Source organism: Anguilla rostrata, chromosome 11 (genome assembly GCF_018555375.3).
Source record: "Anguilla rostrata isolate EN2019 chromosome 11, ASM1855537v3, whole genome shotgun sequence".
Taxonomy (NCBI): Eukaryota; Metazoa; Chordata; class Actinopteri; order Anguilliformes; family Anguillidae; genus Anguilla; species Anguilla rostrata.
The window spans coordinates 13366756-13391699 of record NC_057943.1 but is presented as its reverse complement, the minus strand read 5'-3'; the positions used below and the strand labels follow the sequence as shown (position 1 = coordinate 13391699).

Below are 24944 nucleotides of genomic sequence, written 5' to 3'. Positions count from 1 at the left end.
TCTCCTCAGCCAATCGAGCGGCACTATCCCATGTTAATTCCACCAAGAGACACACAAGGAGCGCTAGTTTAATGTGCACATCTGCCAGAGGGGACGTGCCCTGTCCTTTGTGGTTTGATAATTTCTTTCCTCTCCTTCTGTGATCTGTGTTTCACTGCTATCCTGTGTGGTGGGCAAGAGGAGACCGAACATAGGACACTTCACTCCAAAATAGATCACTGACTGAGAGAAAAAAGGGAAATTAGAGGTAAGTGTTTTTTCTTTAATTTTCCCGAATTTCAAATCTGAGTTGTATGAAAGCCTACATCAAATCATTTTGCAGAAAGTACTTTTTCTAATGTACTTTTATGTGTGCTGTACAGCGATATGTGCCTTTTCACAGTGCATCACATTGTGTCCTCACTGTTGTGTCTGGGTTTTTGGTGAAAAAATGCAGCTGAAATGTTGTAGGCGACATTAACCAATGTAAGTGGCTGAGGGGAGCAAGTGACTCAGCTCCCGGCCTATGGAAAGCAGGGTTACTTTTTGTATGCTGATTACCCAGCATTGCCTCAGAAGAATGTGGGTACTTGTATTGAGACACAGATTTGGAAATACCCAGGTGGAATAAAATTAACTGGGGACAGTACTACTCAGGCTCAGACTAGAGCCATATGTCTAAGGATATGCCAGGAGGACTCTTAAATTTTCTCCTGTCCCACAACCTACTTTCACCATTTGTTATTCTGCCATCTTTGGATTTTATCAGACTGTTGTCATTGTGTCATACCCTCATTGGAAGTCCGTACCAGCAGCTCCAATCGGCTGTATAGAGAGCTGCTGATATGGCTTATCTCAAGGACAGTTACCTAACCACCATGGGATTTCAGCCATCAAATCTGTACTTTTTCATGAGACAGTATGTTGTAATAAAGGGGACTATATGACACAGCAACTTAAATAATAATAAATAAAAAAGAATTATTAATAATAATAATAATAATAATAATAATAATAATATAGTAGCAGTAGTATACATTTATTATTATTATTATTATTATTACTATTGTTCTAGTGAAGCTGATTCTTGTTTTAAACAGTTAAAACTAATAAAAGACATTTTACACAATAGTTATGTTTAAAATAGCAACCAAAAGGATAGCCCATTCATCATAAACTGTAATGTGTGAGAATTCTGAGAATTCATTGACAGACAGCAATGGGAAATGAAGGACCTTTGCTCTACATGTACCAGATACATTTTTAGTTACAAGTTTTTTTAAGGTTGCGCAACATGAAGCGCTTCTGTTACTGGGTGAAAGCCAATAGCCTTACAAGTGAATCGAATTTCAGAGTGAAAGGATAAAGCTCTAAATTAAATGACACAAAAGATACACGGGTTTCTATAAGTTTGTTGCAAAACAGGACCTCAGTTTTTACAGCTTGTTCTGTTTTGTATAGAGCCAGACTGAAGAAGTCTCTGAAGTTGAAATCGCACCACCTTTACCCTAATGGCCAGCTGGCATCTCTGGTCTTTCGTCAGGTTCAAGAGTCCTGTTTAAGTTTTCATGTGTGTAACATAAAACTGAATAAATTTTTTAATCACTGTATAAATGGAGAAACAGGATGATTCACATTGTTGAGTAAACAAAATGTCCCCATCTTGCCGTGACAAAAACAAAATCACTCCAGCTGCTGGGTTCCAGCTCTCTTCTAGGCACACATTTTGCTCAGCTGTCAGGACTGATAGTCTCGACCTTTCAGCCAATTAACATGTAGGGCATTGAAAGACAATATCACACCAGATTCCATTTTCTAATTCAACCCAGATTCCAATCGCTGTAATAACAGGCAGAAATCAACAACAAAACTCCTACTTATACCAGGAGAGATGCGCAGTGTTGATTTCAACCATTGGTGTAAATTTCTAGCAGCAGCACTGATTTCCATTTTGATCACTGCAGTCTGGTACATTCTGACACACAAAGCACTGTTAAATATACTGTTGGGGTTTGTCACGTACATAGGTAACTGTTTTTCAGGTTTTAAGCAGTTTTAAGCATTCCATTGGACCATATCCTGCTGACATATTATGTTCATCTTAATGAAACACAGCAAACTAGTTCTCTGGTATGTTAGAATATATGGTATGACTTTTTTTTTTTAATGCAGGCATATTATTGGATTAACACACTTCTACTAAATTATTTCAAAACACTTATTCTTGTTTATTGCACTGTTGACCATTTTAATCATATCTTCTATCTTCCTATGTACACACTTTCATGTTTGGAGAGTATTGATTCCTTTGACATTCATTAATTCTATTCCACATTTAATAATTATTACCTTTGATGCTACCTAGGACTGGAATGAACTACCCATCAGTATTAGGAAATTCATCACTGCACCATTTGGTAACTTGATGAGTATCATACGCCACCTCTTACATCAGTCCTATCAACTTGAAAATTTACACTTATTGGGCGTCATTCACAAAACCTTTCTTAAATTATTCTTACTTTTGCTCTCAAAAATGTTCCTACGAGAAACCAATATGGAATTCATGACACATGTGCAGACCTTTGCTTTTGCGCATGAGTGTATGAGATAATGAATGCTGATTGTAAATTATATGCGCAATACTGTTCATGTGACTAGCATAGGGAAACATCCTTGAACAAATTCAGATAAGAAAAAAAATGACGAGGCTTCATCTTGTAACTGCTTCGTAAATTTCAGCACACGAATTGTACTAAGCTTTTAACCAGCAAACCCCAATATTATCTCCATATGTAAATTATTGTTTGTTTTCTCTTCATACGTAAAAATCTATGTCATTATTCATCTACAGTCTTTACATGACTAATACGTAAGTACATATCTAAATATGGAACGAACTGTCTTCTTAGGTCTTTACCTTAGCTGGCCTAGTACAATTCACAGGCCTAGTACAGTTCCCTGGGCACCTGGAGTTGATCGCAAATATACTTTGCAAGCTTGCACCCATGTGTGAACGGTTATTTATAGACCATATCTCTGTTATGGCTCTGGAAACAAACTGTACCTTTGCTCAATGAGCAACTTCTGTTTTTTTTCCTAGTACCTCATTTGTTTCCAGAGAATTGGACTGGACTTTGGGCAATGACCAGCATCAACGCTCCCGCGTGCCTGGTTGCGCGTAATCAGTTCTACAGAAGTAAGCTCTGTCACAGGCTAGCCATTTTAAAACCACACATTTTTTGTCTAATATGTAACTACAGACACCAGAAGCTGGACTTGTGTTACCTTTTGCAGCTGTTGAAAGACCACTGTTTATCTCCGAATTCACCCTAAATCAACGCAATACCTTTTTGGCTGGAACACTATGTTCCAATTCAGAAGTTACTTCCTGCTGTTTCACTTGTCGTGAACGAAACAAATACAATGTTTGAGAACTCTAAATTGTGCATAACATTTCATAATCACCAAATCCGGAATAATGAGTTTATATCTGTACATGTGATGGCTTTGTGACTGTAATGCCGACATACCTAGAAAAAAAATGTATGTAATTTACTGTTTTGTACAGACCATGGTCCGTCAACCTCAGGGAAACCTGCTTATGATCATTGTGCAACACAACCAACACAAAGACAAGTAACGGTTTGGGTGACCACATCCACTCATCAAGGTATTAACATTAGTGGATTGCGTTGAAAACATGCCCTTAAGCAAAATGTTTTATTTTTTGTGTGACAAACGAAATTTTCTTCCTATTAAAAATAATAGCACATGGGTTTATACCCTTCAGCCAAGTTACTATCACTCTGCAGGTCATAGTTGGTATATTTTAATGAGTGTGTGTGTTTGTGTGTGTGTGTGTGTGTGTGCGTGCATGTATGTAAAAATATACATTAATGTAAATGAAGAGAAAAGGAATTGCATATGTAAATGCTTTTTCTAACTAACAGCGTGCCATTCAATGCATAGGCTTATTTAAAGCTTTCTACCAACTACTTCCCCCCCAGGTCTACCTGTAACAATGGCGCGAGGATGGTGGATCAGTGTGATTTTGGGCAATCCATCGCCTACAACTAAACGCCTGAATCCAACTGAAAGGGTGGTGAAGTAGGAGAGCTTTCCATAAACCAATGCAGTGGGAATCCGTACAAACGGGGACAATACTAAGTACCCTGTCCCCACTTTTTACAAGCGGGGGGGAGAAAAGAGAAAAGGCCTTTTAAAAAAATCTAATTTAACCTAAATGTCCCCTCTGTTGCTGTTGCTTTGCCTCAGTTTCAAAACCCTGAGCCAGATTCTTCAATTGCATGCACATGCAACAGAGGAAAAGTAAACTGTATTTTTTTTTTCTCCCTTTGGACTGTTGCCATGCTGCTGCTGGGAACTTTTTTTTTCACGCACGTATCCAATCAGAGTCACTGAAGCCCTCCCGAGGGCCTCTCTCTTCCATCCCAGGACCTGTTGCTAGGAAGAGGAGGGGCGTGTGGAGCAGAAAAGAGTCAGCACTTGAGAGAAGCGTATGGCATTCCCTCCGCTGAGCAGTGACCTGGAAACAATGCGCTAGAAGCACATCTTGTAATGAAATGGTGAATCATTTCAAAGCCTGCGGGCAAGGCTTCTTTGTACTGTTGTTTACGCGCCTCGTTTTTTGTTTTACGTGTTCTGTCGAAGATGACTGAGCACTGCCTCTCTCATTTATATAAGAAATTCCAGGCAGCTGGCCTCCTCGTCGGGAGTTCAGTCTTGACCTGAATTCCATTGAACCGTGTGTGTTTGAAACCTTTTTTGCCAATACAAATTGGATGAATGTTGTACAACTTAATGTAGCAATTGCTGATTTATTTTTCATAAACTTGTGTAATTGCATTACATTGACCTTACCTTCATTTTTTAAACTGCATTCATGATTTTAACATCTGTAACTAAAATGTTCACAAAAATAATTTGGTTACATAAGTCAAATTTCAGTGTTACATTTGAGAAATAAACTAATTTTAAACAGGGAGCTTTCCAAAATATAAACTCAAACCCAACTGCATAATGGTTTCAATGTGTTGTCGGTTGTATATGGTGTCCAGAAGGGCATTCTATGTCTTCAGGGTGAGTAGGGATGTACAATCGTATCCGAAAAGGGCCAGTGTAGGTGCAGGTTTTTGTTTAAGCCCAGCACTAAGACACTTGATCTACTTATCAAGGTCTTGATTGACCATGATTAGTTAATTAGGTGAATCTGGTGTTATAGTGCTTGCCAGGCCGAGGTGACCAAATCGCTCAGCTCATGACCCTGGACAGTTTGTTTATATAAGGCTATTTTTCACACCAAGTTCATACCCAATGGAATGCATTGTGCTTTATGTGCACTTTTCAGCCAGCACAGATGTTCTTGCTCAGTGCACCCTGTTTTACAGAAAGCACCACAACTGCAGCACTGCTTGCCTTCTGCACATTATCAGTGCATCAACCAAGTACACCCTGCTCAGGGTTTGCCCCTCCCTCTTTTGGCAGGCTGTGTCACCTGCACTTCCCTGAACAACACCGGTGGTCCAGATTCTTCTGTTGATTCTTGGAGCAATAAAGGGTCAGGGCTGTGGATTGTGACAGGGTTCTAACAGCCAGTTAAGAGGGGTAAAAATGTGCAAAGCCTAACACCAAAACATTTACGCATAGCCAACTAGCTGTAAACATATAAATTGCAAAGCCAAGTACCCAACAAGAAACCTGTGTGGCTGATGTTGGGTAGGTATCCAGCAATATTTGCGCATTACACTTACGCATTTTTGTAATGATCTCCCACGAACCCAGGGTCAGAAGCGAGCATACAGAAAGCACACTTATGGATCTCAGACTGCCAGTGTACAAGGTGGTACGGTCCCCTTTCATGGACAACCTACTCTAAACAAACATCACAGAATAATATACCATTGAGTATCATTTTCAAAACTGTACTGGAATTTCACTTCAGTGCCTAGATCACTACCTTGAACCTCAGGAGATCACAGATCCATTGTAAGAAAGCGATTGAAAGTTTTCTTTGTATCCATTGCACATTTTTAACTCACGACCATTGTTCACATATCCATTCAACTGTGCCCCAAATGATAAAAACGAACACAAACAATCCCTTCTTTATTCTAAAGGGGAATTCAGGATTCTCCTTATTCCAGTTTCACAGAAAGGAAAAACTTCAGAGAACACAATGATAAGCTGTTTAAGATAACTTTATTCACTGGTCAGTTTGGGATGACAAGTGAAAATATGAAAACAGATAACATATCCATTAAGGTGTTATATGGGAATTTTATTTTTAATTTTTAATTTATTTATTTTTTGACACTTTGTTTAAAGTCATGAATAAAAATAGTACAAAACAAAACACAATAATAATAAATTCAGAGGCCTGTACTAAAGGTAAAAACTGGAGTCGCCTCCATCGCCTAGCGTTGGTCTTCGACCCGAGTTCAGGAGGGTGGGGGGTTGCTTGCCTCAGCCTTCCCAGACTCGCTACTCTCACGGAGCGGATTCTTCAGTGCCATCTCCTTGGCAACGCAGGTCACCTGGCCATTGGTCACACTGTACACTCCCGCCCTGTGAGGTGCCATGGGAAGAGCCAATGAGAAGGACAGGCTGAGGACATTACAGTCAGATAGATGGCAGAGAACAGTCTTCACCTAACCACCCCTACTCCTCCCCCCTTAAGATGAAATCTCACAAGCTGCAACATCAGTTAGGAGCCACTATTTGTTTTGGAAAATTTAACTTAAAACCCAAATTAGGCAGTTGCAGGTAGTGTGAAACCAGAACTGGATGTGTCAGCTTTTCTTTCCAGCTCTTTCGGTGTACTCACTTCTGTTGGGCTTCAGTCAAAGCAGTTGTCCCAGGCTGGTTGTGTTTCCCAAAGAAGAAACTAGACCACCAGTGCCCAGAATCTTGCTTGGGCAATCCTGGAAACAAAGGAACATACGAAAACAATTCACAGCAGAGTAAAATTTGCAGTCACTCGCTACGTTTGCAGGAAGCCTCATATTCCATGTCTAATCAGATTAACAACCCAATCAGAATAAAAATGTAATAGGTAACCACCTCAATTGGAACAGACTATCCCATTCTGTCTGAAATTGCATTTGGTTTGAAAGGGGTGGTGTAAACCTTCTGATAATCCGATCAATAGGAGAATGTTACCAATGTAAATGCTCAAACGGTGTGAAAGTATATTCTTTGCGAAACGCTCTGACTTTGCTGAGTGCTGATTTGATCAAACGTGATTTGATCCCATATGCTAATTAGACAAACAAAACGCACGGTAAATGAATGAATTTCAAAAGGCAAAAGACGACAGTGGCATTGGGTGTAAACACCTTGATAGGTGGGCACTGCAGTAAAACTGCTCATGAGCTCATCTTCTCCTGTTAATGACTGTAGGATAATTATATTTCGTCAGCTGGCTCATATGCAAGAACACAATGCAAATATTGACACCCACCATACAACGCACATATAGAGATAATTAAATAAATTTGCATTGTGTACTAAAATGCCAGATCAAGTTAGCCAGAGTTCGGGGTTCTGCGCATGTCAAAAGTTTTATTCTGATTACATGCTTACTTTAATCAGATCAACGTGCATGTAAATAGTTCATTTGGAATCTTCAATCGGAATGAATGTATTCAGAATGATGAAACATTCTGCATGTAAATGTGACTAATGTTGGAATTTCTGAATGCTGAAATCACACACTGGCTTGAAACTATATATCTTGTGTATCACTTGCTATTACAAGCTTCTATGAGCAAGGATGTATGGTAGGTTAGAGAATTTGGATATGGACAACCAATGAGCAGGTTCTATTCAGAAACAAAATGTTCCCAGAAAGTTTGCCACCCCCCCGACCCCGAAGCAATGGGAGAAAAACAGGAACAAGATGGAAAAACTGGACCGTACACAGTGTACTGACTTAACTGGGTGACTGAAGCACAACCTGAAGTGGTGACACGTACTGTACCATGACTCATAGGATTGCAAAATGTGTGTGGCACATCCATCCTGACAAACTCTGTACAAGTTAACTCATCTAGTGGAACCCTCAGAAAGCATTCATTTTAGAATTCTCAAGTAGCATTCTATAGCATTACAAACATAGCCTCAATTTAAGTGATTTTGGAATATACTGATCCTTGTATTCAAACGGTATTACTAGTGTGGTCACTTTTAATTAAACTGGCAGTTTGGCAAAATACCTTGCTGTAAAAGATAATAGCCTAATCAATTAAATAAATAGTCTTTTTTAAGGTCCACTTACAATAGCTCATGGAATGACAGGTTGGCAAAATTGTATAAACGAATAAAAAATCGAATAAACGCTTGGACAGTAAATATACCAAAAAATGCTAATCAAAGACAAGGGAAAATGGAGGAAAGGCTGGAGTGGATGGGGGATGAGGCTGCTGGTCACAGCTAATAGTACAGTAATGACAGAGCCACATCAGCATCCCGCTCAACTCCAACACTAAACAGAACAGCCACACTCCACACGCGGGCAGACATCTCGTCTGAAGCAGTGAGCTCTCCCACACAACATTAGGAGGTGACGTTTACAATCCTAACCGCACACAAAGTCTTTTGTTTCTCAGTTTTCTCTCTTACAGATTGTCATCGTCACATTCCAACATCAACCCCCCCCCCCCCCCTTCCCCCGCATTCCTCCACAAATTAGAATTATGGAGCTGTTTGCAGGCTTGCGTAAAGCACTATAAAGCCTGCCAGTGTTCTCTTCCACATTATAGAGCAACAATAAGGGAGAGGGAATCACTATTTCCAAATGAACACTTCAAAGAAGTGCAACTTCAGCATTTGCACTCCTAATGAAAAATGCAATGTTGAGCAGTGCGTTAGCCTAACCTGGATGGTGTGGAATGACCTCGCCAGTGTGCTCTGAGCTGCCGCAGGAGCTGCCGCTGGAAGTGGACCCGATGCGCCCTGCAACAAATGAGCAAACACGTTTGATTCCAATCAGAATCAGCATAGAGTACATTATCCATGCATATGGATTTATTCATGTTCAGAGGTAGCTGAAAAGAAACTGTGAATGTTTAAAGGATTTATGCCGGAAGTATCAAACTAACTAACAAAAGGCCATCACTGCCACCATGCCACAAGCCCGAGTAAACACCACCTGGTAGGACCTTGTGGGACTAGATTCAACTTCGGAGAAGATGGACACCCTTGCGAGACACTCACTTCTGTAGTAATCATGGGTAGCAACAAGTGAGCCGCCTGATGGAATCGCTGCCATTCTTCCAATCTCCTTTAGTCAGCTGTGCGTAGATGAAAAACACTGGTGACAAAAATGAGGGGGAGATTAACAGGAGTCCCGGGTTTGGGTGCCCTTCAATAAAGCAAATATGAGATCCCCTCAGAAAAAATAATTAATAGCTTAGCCTAAACCCCACCCCACCCCCACCCAAAACTGGTACCTTCATATTGTTTTGTTACCACGCTGCAATTAGCTAAGAGTCAAGACTTTGTCACTGCATTTCAACACTGGTTCTTTGATCGGCTTGAGTTCTTTGTGGTCTTGAAGACAAGACACCACTTATTACAATCATACCTATTTATCATCGGAGTAAGTGCTTTTTTTAAGGAACAAAAATGCCATCAACTGACAAGCCTTTTCTCACCAACATACAGTATATAGGTGATTCCAGTTATGGTAGATGACGGTGAATGTAAAGGTAAAAGTGTATGCATTTCATATTCTAGTGTGGACTCTGATATGCAAATAAGAAAAAAACACTGTAACAACAAAGAAAGCAAATATAAGATATAAAGTTCAGTGTAGTCATTTCCAGTCTGTACAATAGACCACCCCTTGCCTGATATATGAGTGAATAGGGAATAATCTGAGTATCACTTGGTCTAAACAATTTTGAAAAGATAGGCAAATGAAGATTTTGAGTGGTGTTACTTTGTGTTTCTTTCAGTCAAATATCAGTGACTTTCTGTATCAATTACTTTGAAAAAAATACAATGCAAAATAATAATAATAATACTGACTACCCACAAGTCAGTATGGACATTATCATCGCGTGGTAAACTCACTTTCAATCGACAGCCTAGGGCAATGGACCACCCTACTTTTTAATGTAGGGTTGCCAAATACACCACGAACACCAGACATACTGTGAAGCATAAAACCTCAAGCTTTTCCGCTTTCCAAAGCCATGGCTAGTCAGTGTATCTATTCTTTTGGGTAATTAAATGAAACAGGAGGGAAATTCCTATTGGTTGCACAGTTGTGAAGAGCTGCTTTACTTTAAATCCAGGCAATAATAGTTGCCCAAAGCTGCACTCCGTGCTCTAACAGGCACATTTCCGTTCTTTCCAATGGAGCACCTCAGGTCAAAGGACCAAACACCAAAATTACAGGTTCTTGACCCCCTGAAGACGTATGGTACGCAAGGAACCCCGCAGGAATGAAGTGGAATAAAGGGGTGCAATTTCATATTGACTGAAATATATCTGTATGGCTGAAAAAAAGTTTATTTAATATAGCTATATGCGAAACAAGCTACACGTCAAAAAGTGTTAATAGTGTAGCTCACGTTAAGGCATAGGCGTGCAAAAAATGAGAAAAACTGCAGATAGGCGATACGTTTATGAAAATTAAGGACTTCAGCCATCTTAAAACTCTTTCATGCGAACAGTCACCGTATTTTCTACCTTTGAAAGAATGCTTAACATTAGACAAACACAACTTTGAATCAAAGAGGGCGCCTTCATTTTTTACTTCCAAAACAGGCAATACAACAACTCATTGCACATCAAAGCAAAAATAACTAGGCAGAACAGTTAAGTATCGAATAAGAAATTATTTCACAAAGCTTGCTTTAAATAAATTGTACTGCTAACTATCTTGCTAGCCAACGTATACGTGAACATTGATTAAAAACGTTATCTTGACAAGCTACAGTGGTTGTCAAATCATTTAGACAAAATAGCTAATTTCGTATTTTTCCTCATACATTTGAGAACCATCAACCAAGCATCACTCATTCATTTAGTCTATCTAAATCTAGCTCACGCTAGCAAATAAGAACGATAGCCAAAATCTAACGTAGCTAACGTTAGTCTAGCCTAATTCACAAATGAACAGACCAACACAGAGACTGAAACTCACCTTTTTTAAGTAGTCTATTGGTGTTGGATAAGCAACTCAATTCAGTCGGCGAGGCTCAGGGGGAGTAAACGCTAGGCGACGGGGCCCATTTGAAAGAGAGATTTTGGGTAACTAAAACCCTCCACGTTCTACTATATCAACTGCCACACTTATTTTTATCGGTAGCGGACTGGAAGAAGCATTATTTATATGTTCGCTAGGTGACGTCAGGATAAAACCTGCCAGGACTAGGCGGAGCCTGGACCAGATTGACTGGCCACGCTGTTCACAGAAAAAAAATTTGAGTAGGTTTTTAGAAATGTTTTTCCTTTAAATCGGTGTTGTATAACCACATTTTAGTTACATCAACATCACGAAAATGCTCAGATAAAAACGTACTGCTCTAAAAACTTTGAAAACAGGTAGGTGATTAACACTGAACATATCCCTGGTGGTCTAGTGGTTAGGATTCGGCGCTCTCACCGCCGCGGCCCGGGTTCGATTCCCGGTCAGGGAATAACTATTTTCATTGATATTACATATACTTTATGAACACGCAAATAGGTGTTAGTTCGATAACTCAATTAAATCGGTGATATTTGTACTACCATAATGCAACTGTCAGATTGTACTTTCGGAGCAAATGTGAAGCTCACTATACAGTCTAATACCACCACCACAATCTAATTTATAGCCATAAATCCTATTCTTTCTAGATTTGTACGAATACTACAAACCGTTACACGCATTTCTCAGTCACGTTTCCGAATCTGACAAAAAAAGTTCGTTTGAGTCTGAGATGGCGTTACCGTCAGATCCCCAGGATTTTTTTTAGTCTCTGCGTCAGACCCCCAGCAACACTGTGCTCAGCCAGCAGACTACTCGGTGGCGCATGGCGCCATCTGGTCTCCAACCAGGTAAACTGTAAAAGAAATCAGCGATTTCCCATTCCCATTCTGAAAGCTTATTGATGAGATTTTCGGGAACAGTTGAATTTCACCACTTTCTCCAAACACTAAGAAGCACCCAGCACGTTTGCTTGAGTGCGAAAAGCGCCGGCCAAACATTGACTGCAGACCCATTATGATTGTATAAGAATTTGTTAATTTGTAATAGGAATTTGAATTCAACAAGCTCTATTCGGTCGTGACCATATAACTACTACAATTGTGGCGACATTTAACAGTTACGTAAGCCGATTCAAGACTGCAATCATAACATCATTCCACCGATAAAACCACCGCGGTATGTCCCTTTAAAAACAGCTGTTTTAAATCGCCAGGCCAAATCAGCACAGACTCCGACATTTAATGTAAAAGGTATGAACAATGCAAACTTTAAGCACCTACAATAAAAACCTAATTCTAAAAATAAAATAAAAACAAATATCTGCAGTTATAACAAGGCACACAGGTTTAAAGGAATGCTTTATTGATATTCAAACATATACGACAGAAACAAAATGATAATTGCTTCCAATCCAAACAATCTGATCCCTTTAATTTCTACATCTATGCTTAACAGATTAAAGCTATTTTCATTGTGTCTACATAAGCTAGAATACAGTTAATCAATAATATATGTAATTTTTCACCCTTCCCATAGTGTTTATTTTTTAATGTCAATTGCAGCTCTACATAAACTAGGGACAAATCAGCCTTTTCTTGTTATTGGCCAAATTTAAGTGGATTATGTACAGAGACATTAGTAAACCAGAACAGTCAACAAATATTGGCAGCAGGTTTTCAATGAAACAGAAATCACTAAAATACCACAAGAAATTAATTACCTAAATAATATGACCTATAAAAGCAATCCATAACACACAAATAAAGGAAACATAACAAGGATAAATAAAACACACTATCCCAAAATAACTGAACAACACGTAAGGTGGCCAAAAAAAAAAAAAAAAAAATACAATCTACTTCACGATAAAAAAAAAAAGTGACTGTGCTACCAAATAGACTGTAATTTGTGTACAACCCTTAGGCGGATTTCATTAATGTTATGAATGGTTTGCTAGAACCCCTGGCATCTATCAATGGTGAAAAGGCTGGATAAGTACACAATGGAGACCCAGCTTAGCATAACTCACAGGTGGCACTGGTAAGGAAAGGGTGGTCTGTGTATTTATCATTAAAATGGCAGCTCTCTACATGGCGGTTGATCTTTTCTAAATATGGCACAAAGCATGCATCTGAACCTACAAAAACACAAGCGGTGGCCTTATCCCTTTCAACACTCGAACATGGAAAAAGAACAAAAATAATGGGAGAAGTCTTTCAACTGTCTTTTCAACCACAGGTAAGTGCGGAATTTTATAAGGCTTGAGAGTTTAGATTCCACATCCACCTGGTGTACAGTATAGCATTGTGTCACATTGTACTTTGTGGGGAAAAAAGGGACATAAATTTTAGCTCAGCATGAGAGGATTTTGGATACAAAACTGACATTTTACTTTTCATATTTTTAAATCCATTTCACATTCTTTAAAGTTTTTTTTTTTTTTTTTTTTTTTGGTTTTTCTTTTGAGTCCCCCTACCTACGAATGAATGCCAGTTGGCAGTACTGTTTAAATATATATTTATGTATATATTTATATATTGATAAAAGTTATGTAAAAACATTATGCAAAGCAGTGTAAAATAGTTTATAATACAAAATGGTTAAACATTTTTACAACTTGTGGCGATATGATATAACCCTACTTTTCTTTGCAGTATAGTATTTGTACAATGAAATGGGATATGCCATGCTTTAGTAGATGAGGGGGAGAGGGGAAGGAAGTGGAGGGGTTGATCAGCTGAGAGCATATGTGGTGTAAGGTGTGTTGATGGTGGGGGGTGGGGGGTGGGGGTTCTCAGTGATGCAGTGACGGCACAGTCCGGTGATAGGCGCTTCAGAAGGGAGCATTGTCCTGAACTGATTTCGTTTCAGCTGGGGACTGGACTCCTTCTCCATCGCCTCGGCCGCCCACAACCTTGTGCTACAGGTCCATCAACAAGAGTGCAAAATGCAAAGTCAGATTTAAAACAATGGAAGGTTTCATTTATTTACTTTGGTTTTTGATTTAACTTTTAAAATTGGCATAACGTCCAAAAAACATTATTGACAGGTTCTTTTCTCTAAAAATTCTAGCCTTACCTTGATATTTCCAACTTTGTCCTCGAAGGATTTGAATGTCGGGGAGTTCCTTTAAAGGAGATATTATTTGAAGTTTAAAAATGTACAATTTGAAATTTCAAATGGCTCTCGAAGAAGAATGAAGCTACGTATACTCCAATTCGAATAAAACGATAACATTCATACCACAGTGATGGCAGTACCGAAAAGTCATACATTAACAATGGTCAGCCTAAAAGCGCATAAACGTGCTCCATTAAACAGATTTATGTACATCAAAGGATCATTAAATTAAGCATTCCACGTGAGAGCAAGAAAGAACTGGCCACTAGGTCTACCAAGTACTTTACCTCATTGCAGGCATACTTATTGAATGGCGAATGGAGTAGTTGCTACTTCGAAAGCATTAAGGAGACAAAGAAGTGAGGGTTAAGACAAGCAGAAACATTTAGGACAGAGGACAAAGCAGCAGCAGAATCACCCCCCAAAAATTAATAGCACAAGCAAAACCTTGATTACAAACAAAATCAGGTAAGTAATCATTTCTATTGCAAACCGTGAGAGTGAGTGATAATTCCACAAGGACAAATACCCCTACGGCCATCTTAGTTAGGGCATTCCATTTAGGGAAAATATGCATACATGTAACAGATGCAAAATCATTTCCTCAATCTACATTCAAAAATGCAATGAAAGTTCAAGTTGCGTTTAAGAGAATGAATCAAGACATGCTCAACAGCCAAGGAGGGCTTCGGTTACAAAATTTAAAAATTAGATAAAGCTAAAATAAGCGGGGGGTAAGTTTTTGCTGATAATTCATAAAAGCAGTGCTTAACCTTGACTGATAAAAGAACATTTCAATGGTTTTTATTGCCTTCTCATCTGTGTTATGGCACAGTTTTTGTCTTACCCAAATGAATGTGAAAAAGGTAGAGCTCTGTAGAACCCAAAGGCAGCAATGAAAACAAAGAAAATCAAGGTAAGCAAACAGCTTTCAGCTGTCAAGCTAAAAAAGATGCAAACCACGGCAAAACATGGGTGTTGCAAAATTCTGCCCGAGGCTGCACTGGGATGCACAATATACCAATACATTTCTCATTTCAAGGCTGAGTCCAAAGGGGTTGATCGGAGTCCATCAACCATCAAAATGTCTCTTCACCTCTTCCCCTTTGAAGAAACTTTGGTCTTTAACCAAACCAACCGGAACCTTTTCTTAAATCCATACAATGGCTTCTGAAATAACACCGAGTGTGGTCAATGGTAACAAATGATAGTTGAGAGAGACGTGAGAGAGAGAGGTGATGGATGGTGATTGTCAAGGCAGCTTTGAATGAGTCTGATTCAATCAGGGCCCTTCCAGAACCAAATAATTCCATATCAAAATGAATATTTGGTTCAAGGTTCTATGTAATTTACATTAAATGCAAATCCAAATACTGTCTGGCGGGAGTAACAGATGTAGATATAAGGGACAGCTAACTAAATAATCTACAGCTAGAACAGTATACTCTTTATTGTGGATAAAAAATACTTTTTTAATGTTAAATGGATTTGACTCCATTTACTATGGTCATCTAGACTGTGCCCACAGACCAATGACTTGACTCAAATCATTAAAACGATTCTGTTTCTAGGAAGAATTTCACAAGGGCTTCCTGCCTTTTCGAGCTGCCGTAAATGCATCAGCACTTATGTAGACCACAGTCACGCTTCCTGGTGACCAACTTGGGAGATCGGCATGGGTTACTGTTGCCAGGCAACTGAGCATTGCTCCACAGCACCTGAATGGTGTGGTGTTTGTGCAATGCAGAGGCAGGAACCACGACAACACCGATGTTGCTTCAGTGGTATGCTAGCTGCTTTCTCAACACGGATCACAAAAGCACCTATGTGATATTTTATTCAAAATAGGGCCCTTAATGAGGATGTGGGTAAATGTGTACATCACAGACCACTGTTACAGTTGGTCCAAAAACACTGGGCATCTAAATGAAAAAAAAAACAGTTATCCATTTTACCAATGTCAGCCATGATTTAGATGAAGGAAAAACACTCATAAATAATGATAAAAAGAACAAAAGTTCAAAAGTCACAGATGTAGCCATCATGCAGCAGGAAGAGGAAATGCTGTTGAAAGGCCATTAACTATAAATGAGCAGGACAGGAAGCCGGGAAATCATGCACATGCCAAAACACGTTCACTGAAGAACACTGCTGCTGAATACGAGATATACCAGTACAGATGGAAATATACCCCAAAGCCATTGTAAGACAGTGTAAGACTGTTAGATTTAAATGGATCCCAAATGTTTTCACATTAAAAGTGCTTAAGACTGTAAATAACAATGATTTCGTAGTTATTTTCAAAGTTATTTCTTCTTAAAATATGAATCGAAAAAATATATTGTAGAAAAACACAGACGCACCATATCTTTATAGTAAAATTTTTTTTAGCCTATTTGTTTTAAGTATTGAGGAGCAAGTTGTGGTCATTCCAGCTGGAAGGGGATGGGCATACAGTACCTCATGTCTCCCAGTTTCTTGCTGATGGCTGTGCCCATGGTGGACAGGGCAGCAGACGTCTTCTGGCCGGCCTGAGTTAGTGTTTCCTGAGTCTTCTTATACCTGCAAGTGGAAAGAGGGAGACACGTGCACATTTAGGGATGACAGGATGACATCTAATAGAGAACAGTGTGCAGTGTTTTACCGTCAAAGCCAGAGAAACAGCATTGGTCAGAAAGGGGTTAATCTGCCCGTAGACTAGATGAAAAGCCACTGAAAGTTTCAGAGCGAGAGAAGGGAACACTGCAGAAAAAGCCATCCAGGCCACAACAGCAAACAGCCTATATAAAATACCTACGCAAAGCCTATAGATCTGAACTGAAAGTCTAAAGTTAAATAGCCACAGTGGAGGTCAGTGCAGCTGTACATGGATTTATCTTTATCTTTATCTATTTATCATAGTGCATAGCTATATGCACTATGCAGATGTTGCAACCACACATTTTTTTTAAACATTTAAAGACTCTGCCGAATAAGTTCACTGTGAAATCTGTTACAAAATATCTTGGGAATGCTCATATTGTGTATTTTGCATATGACAATAGACCTTGGAATCAAAATTTGCTGATGCAGAATATTAATTTAAAGATATTGTGTGCATGATACGTTTTGGATATGTCTCAGGTTCAAGGTTCTTATTATTCCTTTTATGTTTCTATTCATACTCGAGCAATGTGCACAGTGTCATAGAACAGTGCACATTAAGACAACCAAGCTGGTGGTTGAGTAGGTGACTCAGAAATGCCCAGGCTCATCGACAGGACACAAATCACATGGAGGTCGTGCTGAGATGCAGCTGAAAAGCTGCCAGGAAAAACTCACAATTGCAAAATTGACCAAAAAAGGAAAATGGCACATCTACTTTCAGGACAGGCATTTTTACCCAATGGCAAAGATTATATCATATTTGTAATACTTTGGCATAAGTTGGAGCATTTACTTCCAAGATAAGGAGATCTCCGACAGTGCCTTTAAGACATTCTGCTTTTAAAACATTTCATTGATATGGAGGAAGAAAATGACTGAACGTTTTAGAATTTTTATTTTTTTTATTTAATACCCAGGATATGACATGATAAAGACCCCTGTGAAGGACCCTCTGATGAAGCAGAAAGTTTAGGAAGTCTAAGAAGTACAGATGGAATTTCAATCCATAAGAGGAAAGCATTTCAATAAATTTCCAGTAGTTTTGACTTCCCAAAAGAAGTCATAGTTAAAGATCATCAAAAATTACAAAACATCTTCTGAAAGGCACAAAATTACAGCATCCTTGGGACATTTATTTTACGTGTTATTTTACGTATTTTTACATTATTTTTATTTTACGTAATTTACGTGTATTACACAGGAAATAAATTCAGCATAAAACCAACATTTATGGTTGCACTGAATTCCATCTTGAGGGACTAAATTTACCATTATTGTTTAAGAAAATGGTGCCTGTGTACAGAATCAAATCAACATGAATGTATGGTAAAGCTCAATTTAAAATAATTTTGTTATCAACTCTAAGAGGAAACTCAATTTTTCAACATCATGCCACAGTTGTTTCACAACTCCTCAAGGCTCCTTTATCTTCAGCTAAGGGTGTATTATCAGTTCAAAATCCACCCTGCTCTATCCAAAGCAGCACTCCTCCCCTCCCACCCCAAAAAGAAAAAAAAAAACAACCAGGTGAAAAATATAAAAAGGGAAATAATGTTTCACTGTGGTGCAAGATTATGTACATGGCATGTTCCCTCTGCTAAAACCACCATGACTACAAGGATTAGTCGGCCAGACCATTCACACCTTATTTACTGCACCGATACACCTAGCAGAAGCCATTGGGAAGAACTTCCCTATGGTGCCCCTCCCTTACCTACTGTTACATGTTTCCTAGTTTTTTAAGGGAAGGCTCTTACATACAAACTCCATAACAGAAAACTCTGAAAAAAGTTACTGCAATATAAAAAGAAATACACTTCTACTTAATAGATGACACTGCATTAACATAACTTAACACCCCATTGCAACACCACTAGACACTACATTACATCTGCTACTACATGTAAAATCCTTCCATATTTTCAAATGTCCTCTGCATAAATGAGGAGTAGGATGTGGGGGAGTTCCACATGTGTAGGGCAAGTTCCAGATAAAGGAAAGAGCAAATGTCAAGATAAACACGAAACAGCAGCAAGTCCTCTTTCCAAGTCTGCTGAAAAAGCACTTCTTTAGCACAACCCCCCCATTGTTCTCTGTCAATATTTGATTCTCACCTCAGTCTCTGAAGCATTAGTTACATTACCTCCTTAAGTACACAAGCTTCCCAGCCCAACTTATTCTGTGAGCTATGCATGATGCAAGCTTAATATGAAGTTTTTAATAAAAGTATTTGTACCTGACCCACTGCAATAAACACTGATGATGCTGCCAGCTATTATCAAAGAACACTGATGAAATACAAGTTAATTATTTAACAAATATTAACAGTTTTTGAAGAACAAGCGACCAAACAAGAAGGGTGAAGGCCCCCACAAAGCAAATCCATGTCTACTCCCGTCCAGGAAATTTCCAAACCCTTAAAAACCATAGAGATTCTGATCAGCAAGAACAGCCAGACACAGGAAAACAGAGCTTACACCCCTAATACGACAGAAAAGGACGAACGAACAAAAAACTCACGCTTCACTTCGGCTTATGTCCTCCAAAGTTGCCGAAGCTGAAAGATATCTACAAACATACAGTGCGACATTAAATTCACAGGGCTTTTGAAAAGAAAGTGCAAAGTCACTGAGATGATAAATAATACACATAGTGCAAGGGATCCAACCAGAAATACGTGATTTCAACATCAACACAAATGAGCAACAGGCGATGATTAGCAATGTTATTGTGGAACCGTTGGACTTTCATTGACTGTTTAAGAAACGTGGGTCCCCATTGCAGAATGTAGGGGGAAGGGGCCAGTTCAAAGATAGCAATGAAGCAATATCCCATTACACCTCTTACAAATCACACAGGTTAATGTCCCAAGCTACAACAACAGCTTGTTTGATTAGTTAAGACAATAACATGGAACGAGACATTAAACACATTAACACCAACGAACCAGTGCTAGGTGGTTGCACGGACAACACCTTAACTTCTTGTTGACCATAATGTTAAAGCAATAGGCACCTTATGCAGTAATGAAATCAAGCTTAATGTGTCAGTTGACTGGTAGTGGCAAAGCATAAAATAATTGCATGGGATATTCTGATAAGCATATCAGCCTGCCCCAAACATATTCTCCAAACCCTGTTCAAGCAAACAGTATATCAGCCGGACAAAACGCACAGTGCTGAAATTCTGTTTATCATTTTACGCTTAAAAATAAAAGTTAAACTGTCACCCTGTCAGCAGCACAATGTATAAATAAAATGTTAGAATACACACTTTTTGAACTTTCTAAGCCAAACAGCAGATAGCCAGACGATACACATTTAAAAGGCCAGTGTGGTAACTGCTATGCAGCCACTCTTGGTTAGACAGTAGCAGACTGTGCACATCGGACAGACAGTTTCCATCTCACACCCTTATCGTCATCGACAGCCTGCACATTCTGATCCCTCTCTCTGAATGGGTCATGTGACCACGCACAGCGTACTCTTGACTCTCCGCATATGGAAGAAATGCTTCTTCCACACATTCCTTCAGCCTCCATCAGCCAATAAGGTGCCTGGCTGTGGTTTGACAGGTGCTAACGAATCACCTTGCATACTATGAAGCAATCACACCCAGTCACAACCAAGTACCCTGCCAAGCCAGCCAAGCGAAAAAACTTTCATGAATGTCTGATTGCGTAACTTTTGAGCAATGCTTAGAATTTCTTTTTTGCGCAAACATTTTTTAATTCAAGCAAATCAATGGGTTATACAGGAAATGATTCCATTGTTTACCTCAGTGTTACTATGAATGCTAATCTGGTTGTTATTATTATGTCATCGGATACTTTAAAAATATTCATGGATCTTGTAAATGAAAGTATTTTTCAGAACATTTTTGAGAATGCTTTGAGTATTTGGGAGAAGAAAGTTAACCTGCTTTAGAAAAGGAAAAAGGAAACCAGGGAAAAGAGAACAGGGAGAGCCAGGATAAATCAGATTAAAGTAACTGCTGAAGACAGGTCTCTCCTGATAGGGAAAGTAGTTCTCACATCTCAACAAAGCAGCTTTCCTAGCACACAGCCACAACCACCCCAGAAAGCAAACCTAAACACCCAGTACCTTGCACCAGAAGAGCTGTAATAAAGGTAATGTGGTTAGGGGGTTAGTTTGACTGTCCATGCAAGCCAACACAATATGACCTCTAAAACCAACAAGGATGCAGTGAGACCTGACCCATACAAACTCACATTATACGCATGCAATCTTCACTTTACCATGGCTTACTTTACACAAAAGCATTATGGAATTATGTGGCAGGTTGCTGGAGAAATTCTATGTCTACTGTTACAATTATGAGGTCATAGCCTTGAGAGTCAGGTCTCAGTGCATCCCCTGCTCCTAAGCCTAGGAGCAGAGGTGGGGTGAGAAGAACACAGCAAGCAAAGCAATGCCTCGATGATGCAACCCAAACTCACAAATCAGAACCGGCAACTTTCTCATTCCACTCCCCGAGTTTCTCGGTGGCTTTCACATAGCTAGAAATAGAGATCTGGTTAACACAAAAGGATTGTGTCTTTTCTGTCCCATAGTTCCCAGTAAATTGTTTTTGAGGGGGGCTGCGCAGTTAGAGCAATGAAGTTTTAAAAAAAGGCAATGTGCATTACGTTGAAACTCACACAAGGCCAACCTCACTCAATTGTTAAAGTCCAAATTACCTCACACTGATAAACAAATTGCGTCGCACAGCAAGTTCCGAGGAATTCATAATGATGGGGAAAATTGATGTTTTTTTGGCTGGCTCCAAAGTCCTGAGGCCAGTACAAGGAAACTGTGACTAAAATTTTACCCTGCCTTACTGGTGTTCCTGTTTTACTGTTCAAAAATAGCCTTAAAAAAGCAAAAGGTCCTGGATTCAATGGTGTCATATAACGGCAAGAACACTTTTCGGCAGCGACAGATAGCAGACCTGAGAGGGACATGCTTCAGGAGCAGGTCTACCTTGAAAGCCATGTCTTTGGCAAGCTTCAGCCAGTTTAACCGGATCAGCACGCAAGTTTCTTCATAGGGTACTTACGCATTAGAGGTCTGGACGTCCTGCCAGCCTTTGGTAATGTTCTGTTTGAACTCATTCAGGGGACTTAGGCCCAGTTTCCTCTTGAGCTCGTATGAGTGTTTCTCTTTAGCGGAGAGCACCTGTCGCAGGGTGTGTATCTCCTCCTCCACCTGCAATCACAGAATGTCAACGTAATGCCATTAAGCTTAATGTCCTGAAAGACTGTACAAAAAGGACAGAACTGACCTACCAGGCAACTTAGTCTACAAGACCCCAAGCGAAATGTCCCATGCTAGTACCATTGCTTCGACTATCTTTGAATTTATTTATTCATTTATGGCTTGGAGATCTTACATATAATACGGGGGGGGGGGGGGGGGATTTCCAAGATTCCCCGTTTCCTGGAACCCTGTGAAAGGGACCGCAGATGGAGACATGGGACCAGTGGGCAGCAAATTAGACCATAACCTTACCTTAGACAGCTCAGTCCTCAGCTCCTCTGCTTCCTCCTCAGTCAGGCCGAGGGGCACCGTACTGGCAGCATTACTGGCGTTGCTGGCAGCTCCACCCACTGGCACGTCTGTCAGAGAGTCCACCCCCAGGCCTTTGTTGGGAGAGTTGAGGTTAATGTCTATGACATAGCCAGGACACAAGCACAAGAAGAGAGAGATGGAGAATGCATTTCCATGAACTGATACGCAAAACTCTCGGTCTAAACCAGGTAGGAACAAACATAGTCATACAAACACCCAAGGGCTTGCGGATTTGTAATGTAACACCAGGCCAATTCCACTGGGGTTGGACAGGAGTTGCTCATCCCTGGCCTTAAGTTATAACAGAATCAGCACAGGAAGTGGCTGCAGTTACAGTTGCATTTAAGAATGACGCAGGCACTTTGTGCCCAGATGAAGTTTCCGGGATGCAGAGGTGATTAAGTGGAGGAGCAACGTTACTCTGAGTAACTGAGCCATTAGAGTCATTAGAGCTCTCACTGTGTCCAAGTGCTCTCACTACCTCACGGTCAAATTAATGCACAAAGGAACTATAAAAGCCAGACTCAGTGGTGAACTGGATCAGGAAAGCCAACAGATTGCTGAGAGCTTGGATTTTGGCAAAGACAGCTTGAATTTAAAAGTATCCACCACAAAAGCACAATGCCTGATGTGAGAAATTGTTTTATCAAAGGTGTGCTGATATTTTTTTAGCCAGTGACAAAAGTTATTCAACATAACCACTCTTTAGTTTACTTTATATTACGTTTACTATGTTTAAACTAAAAAACACTATTACGTTCAACACACGTGTAAAAAAACCCATAAATAAATAAGCTCTTTATCTTGCGTCTACACATCTTAAGAATGATTTCTTGTTAAATATTATGACTCTGGTGGCTGGCAACATGGGCGAAGCATCCCACCTGGCTTAGGCCATCAAGCATGACACTGCCCCACCCCTCTATGTCACACAGTACAGTAAATGGTTTTCCACGGTTTGCATCATATTTTCTTGACCATACGCGAAGGTTTGAGGGGAAACCGGGAGACATGTCACCCCCAGTATTTTCATATGAATTCCTAGACAACTAGACTAGTACGCTTGTTTGACTAGATTAAACTACTTCATACTAGGTGCGCCAGAAGAGAGTCTCCGCCAGTTTAAATTAAACTTACGCTTATGATCTTAATTAAGGCCAGCCAAATATGTGCGAATCGCTGTTTTCATATTTCTATGTGATTTGTGTTAGCTAGCTAGCGAAAAAGCTATAATTTCCTAATTTTCTAACTCTGACCTTTCATCGAAACTAGTCTAACGTTATCTAGTCACCGTAGTCTAGCTGGTTAAACTGACAGGCAGCGTCAGCACAAAAAGTAGACAGTTAGCGGGACATTAAATTTCAAACCCGAGCAGCGGACCATAATTTAGATACATCTATCACGCAAGTCAAACGAATTGTACGTTCATAAAAATTATTAGGTTGATAAGCAGATCGATGATTATTGCAGATAACAAGAAAATGCATAAAGCAAAACAGGAAGTAGCTAACGTTATCCAAAACAGCAAACGCCTAAAATACTCTATCCAGGCATTTTAACATATTTGAGAGTGGCCAACCACCCAAGAAACTCCAATTCGTAAGGTTAACCAGTGCAAATGTATTTTATTTCATTAGCTACGTCTAGTGCAAGAGTCGAGATACATAGCCAGCCAGCTGCGTGCCAGACCTGAAGAAAGCATATCTTTAAAACTCAGGATGACGTGGCTGGCTAGCTTCTCATACAGGTGCTCTTCATAGTTACTAGCACGCATTGGCTATCCAGCTGTACGTCTGCGTACAATGCAGAATAGGTAGATAGGTAATTTAAGTAACGTTAGATATTTACTGTCAAGAATGCTGCACCAAAGCGTTGTTTACGAACGAAAGAAACTAGCCTAGCCTGCTTTTAACCCAGTTCTCACACACGAAACGATAGCTATTCTATCAAAACAGTTTATCCTAAACAAAATCATCTATTAATATATAGAACAATAAATAACATTTGACAACATGGAACATATATACTGCCAAATGACGTTTGCGAAAGCGAGAGAGCGTCCGTTGCTCGGGCCCTCCAGCATTCATACCGCGTAGCTAGCTAGCTAGCGGTTTTCTCAAGAGAATCTACTGGATCTGAATAATATCTCATCTTAATATTACAAAGTAGGAGTTTACCTTGATTTGCAGACTCCATCGTGTAAATATATTAATTTCAGTTCCTCAACGTCGTATCTGAACGCAAAAGTTATGTCAGCTAGCAACTGCACCCGCGATTAAGCGAAACCCGAAGACTTCTCCCCTTGTTACACGGGCTTCTACAACAACAAATCCAGAGAGACAGACACGGCTAGGTACTCGCAACCTAAGCCAGCTCAGCTTGTCAGTTTGACGTGAGGTTCCAGC

The 24944-nt window shown here is 39.7% G+C and overlaps 2 protein-coding genes, 1 long non-coding RNA gene and 1 other non-coding gene across 21 annotated transcripts; 2 read left to right on the top strand and 2 right to left on the bottom strand.

Annotated features, from left to right (window-relative positions):
• LOC135233980 (uncharacterized) lies at positions 1-4851 on the top strand. Its single transcript, XR_010324002.1, has 4 exons — positions 1-247; positions 3083-3178; positions 3551-3652; positions 3990-4851. It is a non-coding gene; the product is annotated as an uncharacterized LOC135233980 (long non-coding RNA).
• A 1331-nt stretch (positions 4852-6182) lies between these two features.
• Positions 6183-11331, bottom strand: ppdpfb (pancreatic progenitor cell differentiation and proliferation factor b). Of its 2 annotated transcripts, none has more exons than XM_064298032.1 (5): positions 11152-11331; positions 9217-9313; positions 8878-8955; positions 6827-6923; positions 6183-6567 (listed from the first exon to the last, which is right to left on the bottom strand). In XM_064298032.1, exons 2-5 carry the CDS (start codon positions 9269-9271, stop codon positions 6441-6443), a joined length of 357 nt encoding a protein of 118 aa, XP_064154102.1. In that variant the 5' UTR covers positions 9272-9313; positions 11152-11331; the 3' UTR covers positions 6183-6440. The 2 variants fall into 2 exon arrangements, with proteins under 2 accessions (XP_064154102.1, XP_064154101.1); XM_064298031.1 differs by having other exon boundaries at positions 11156-11330.
• A 248-nt stretch (positions 11332-11579) lies between these two features.
• On the top strand, positions 11580-11651 carry trnae-cuc (transfer RNA glutamic acid (anticodon CUC)). Its single transcript has one exon. It is a non-coding gene; the product is annotated as a tRNA-Glu (tRNA).
• An 893-nt stretch (positions 11652-12544) lies between these two features.
• Positions 12545-24913, bottom strand: tpd52l2b (tpd52 like 2b). 17 transcript variants are annotated; one of them, XM_064298020.1, is made up of 10 exons: positions 24717-24913; positions 22480-22637; positions 22028-22176; positions 21429-21488; positions 19490-19537; positions 16784-16885; positions 15171-15197; positions 14611-14655; positions 14276-14330; positions 12545-14129 (listed from the first exon to the last, which is right to left on the bottom strand). In XM_064298020.1, exons 1-10 carry the CDS (start codon positions 24733-24735, stop codon positions 14124-14126), a joined length of 669 nt encoding a protein of 222 aa, XP_064154090.1. In that variant the 5' UTR covers positions 24736-24913; the 3' UTR covers positions 12545-14123. The 17 variants fall into 17 exon arrangements, with proteins under 17 accessions (XP_064154090.1, XP_064154080.1, XP_064154081.1 ...); XM_064298010.1 differs by having other exon boundaries at positions 12545-14123; positions 14282-14330; positions 24717-24912; XM_064298011.1 differs by having other exon boundaries at positions 12545-14123; positions 14282-14330; positions 14611-14652; positions 24717-24912.
• Positions 24914-24944: the final 31 nt, after the last annotated feature.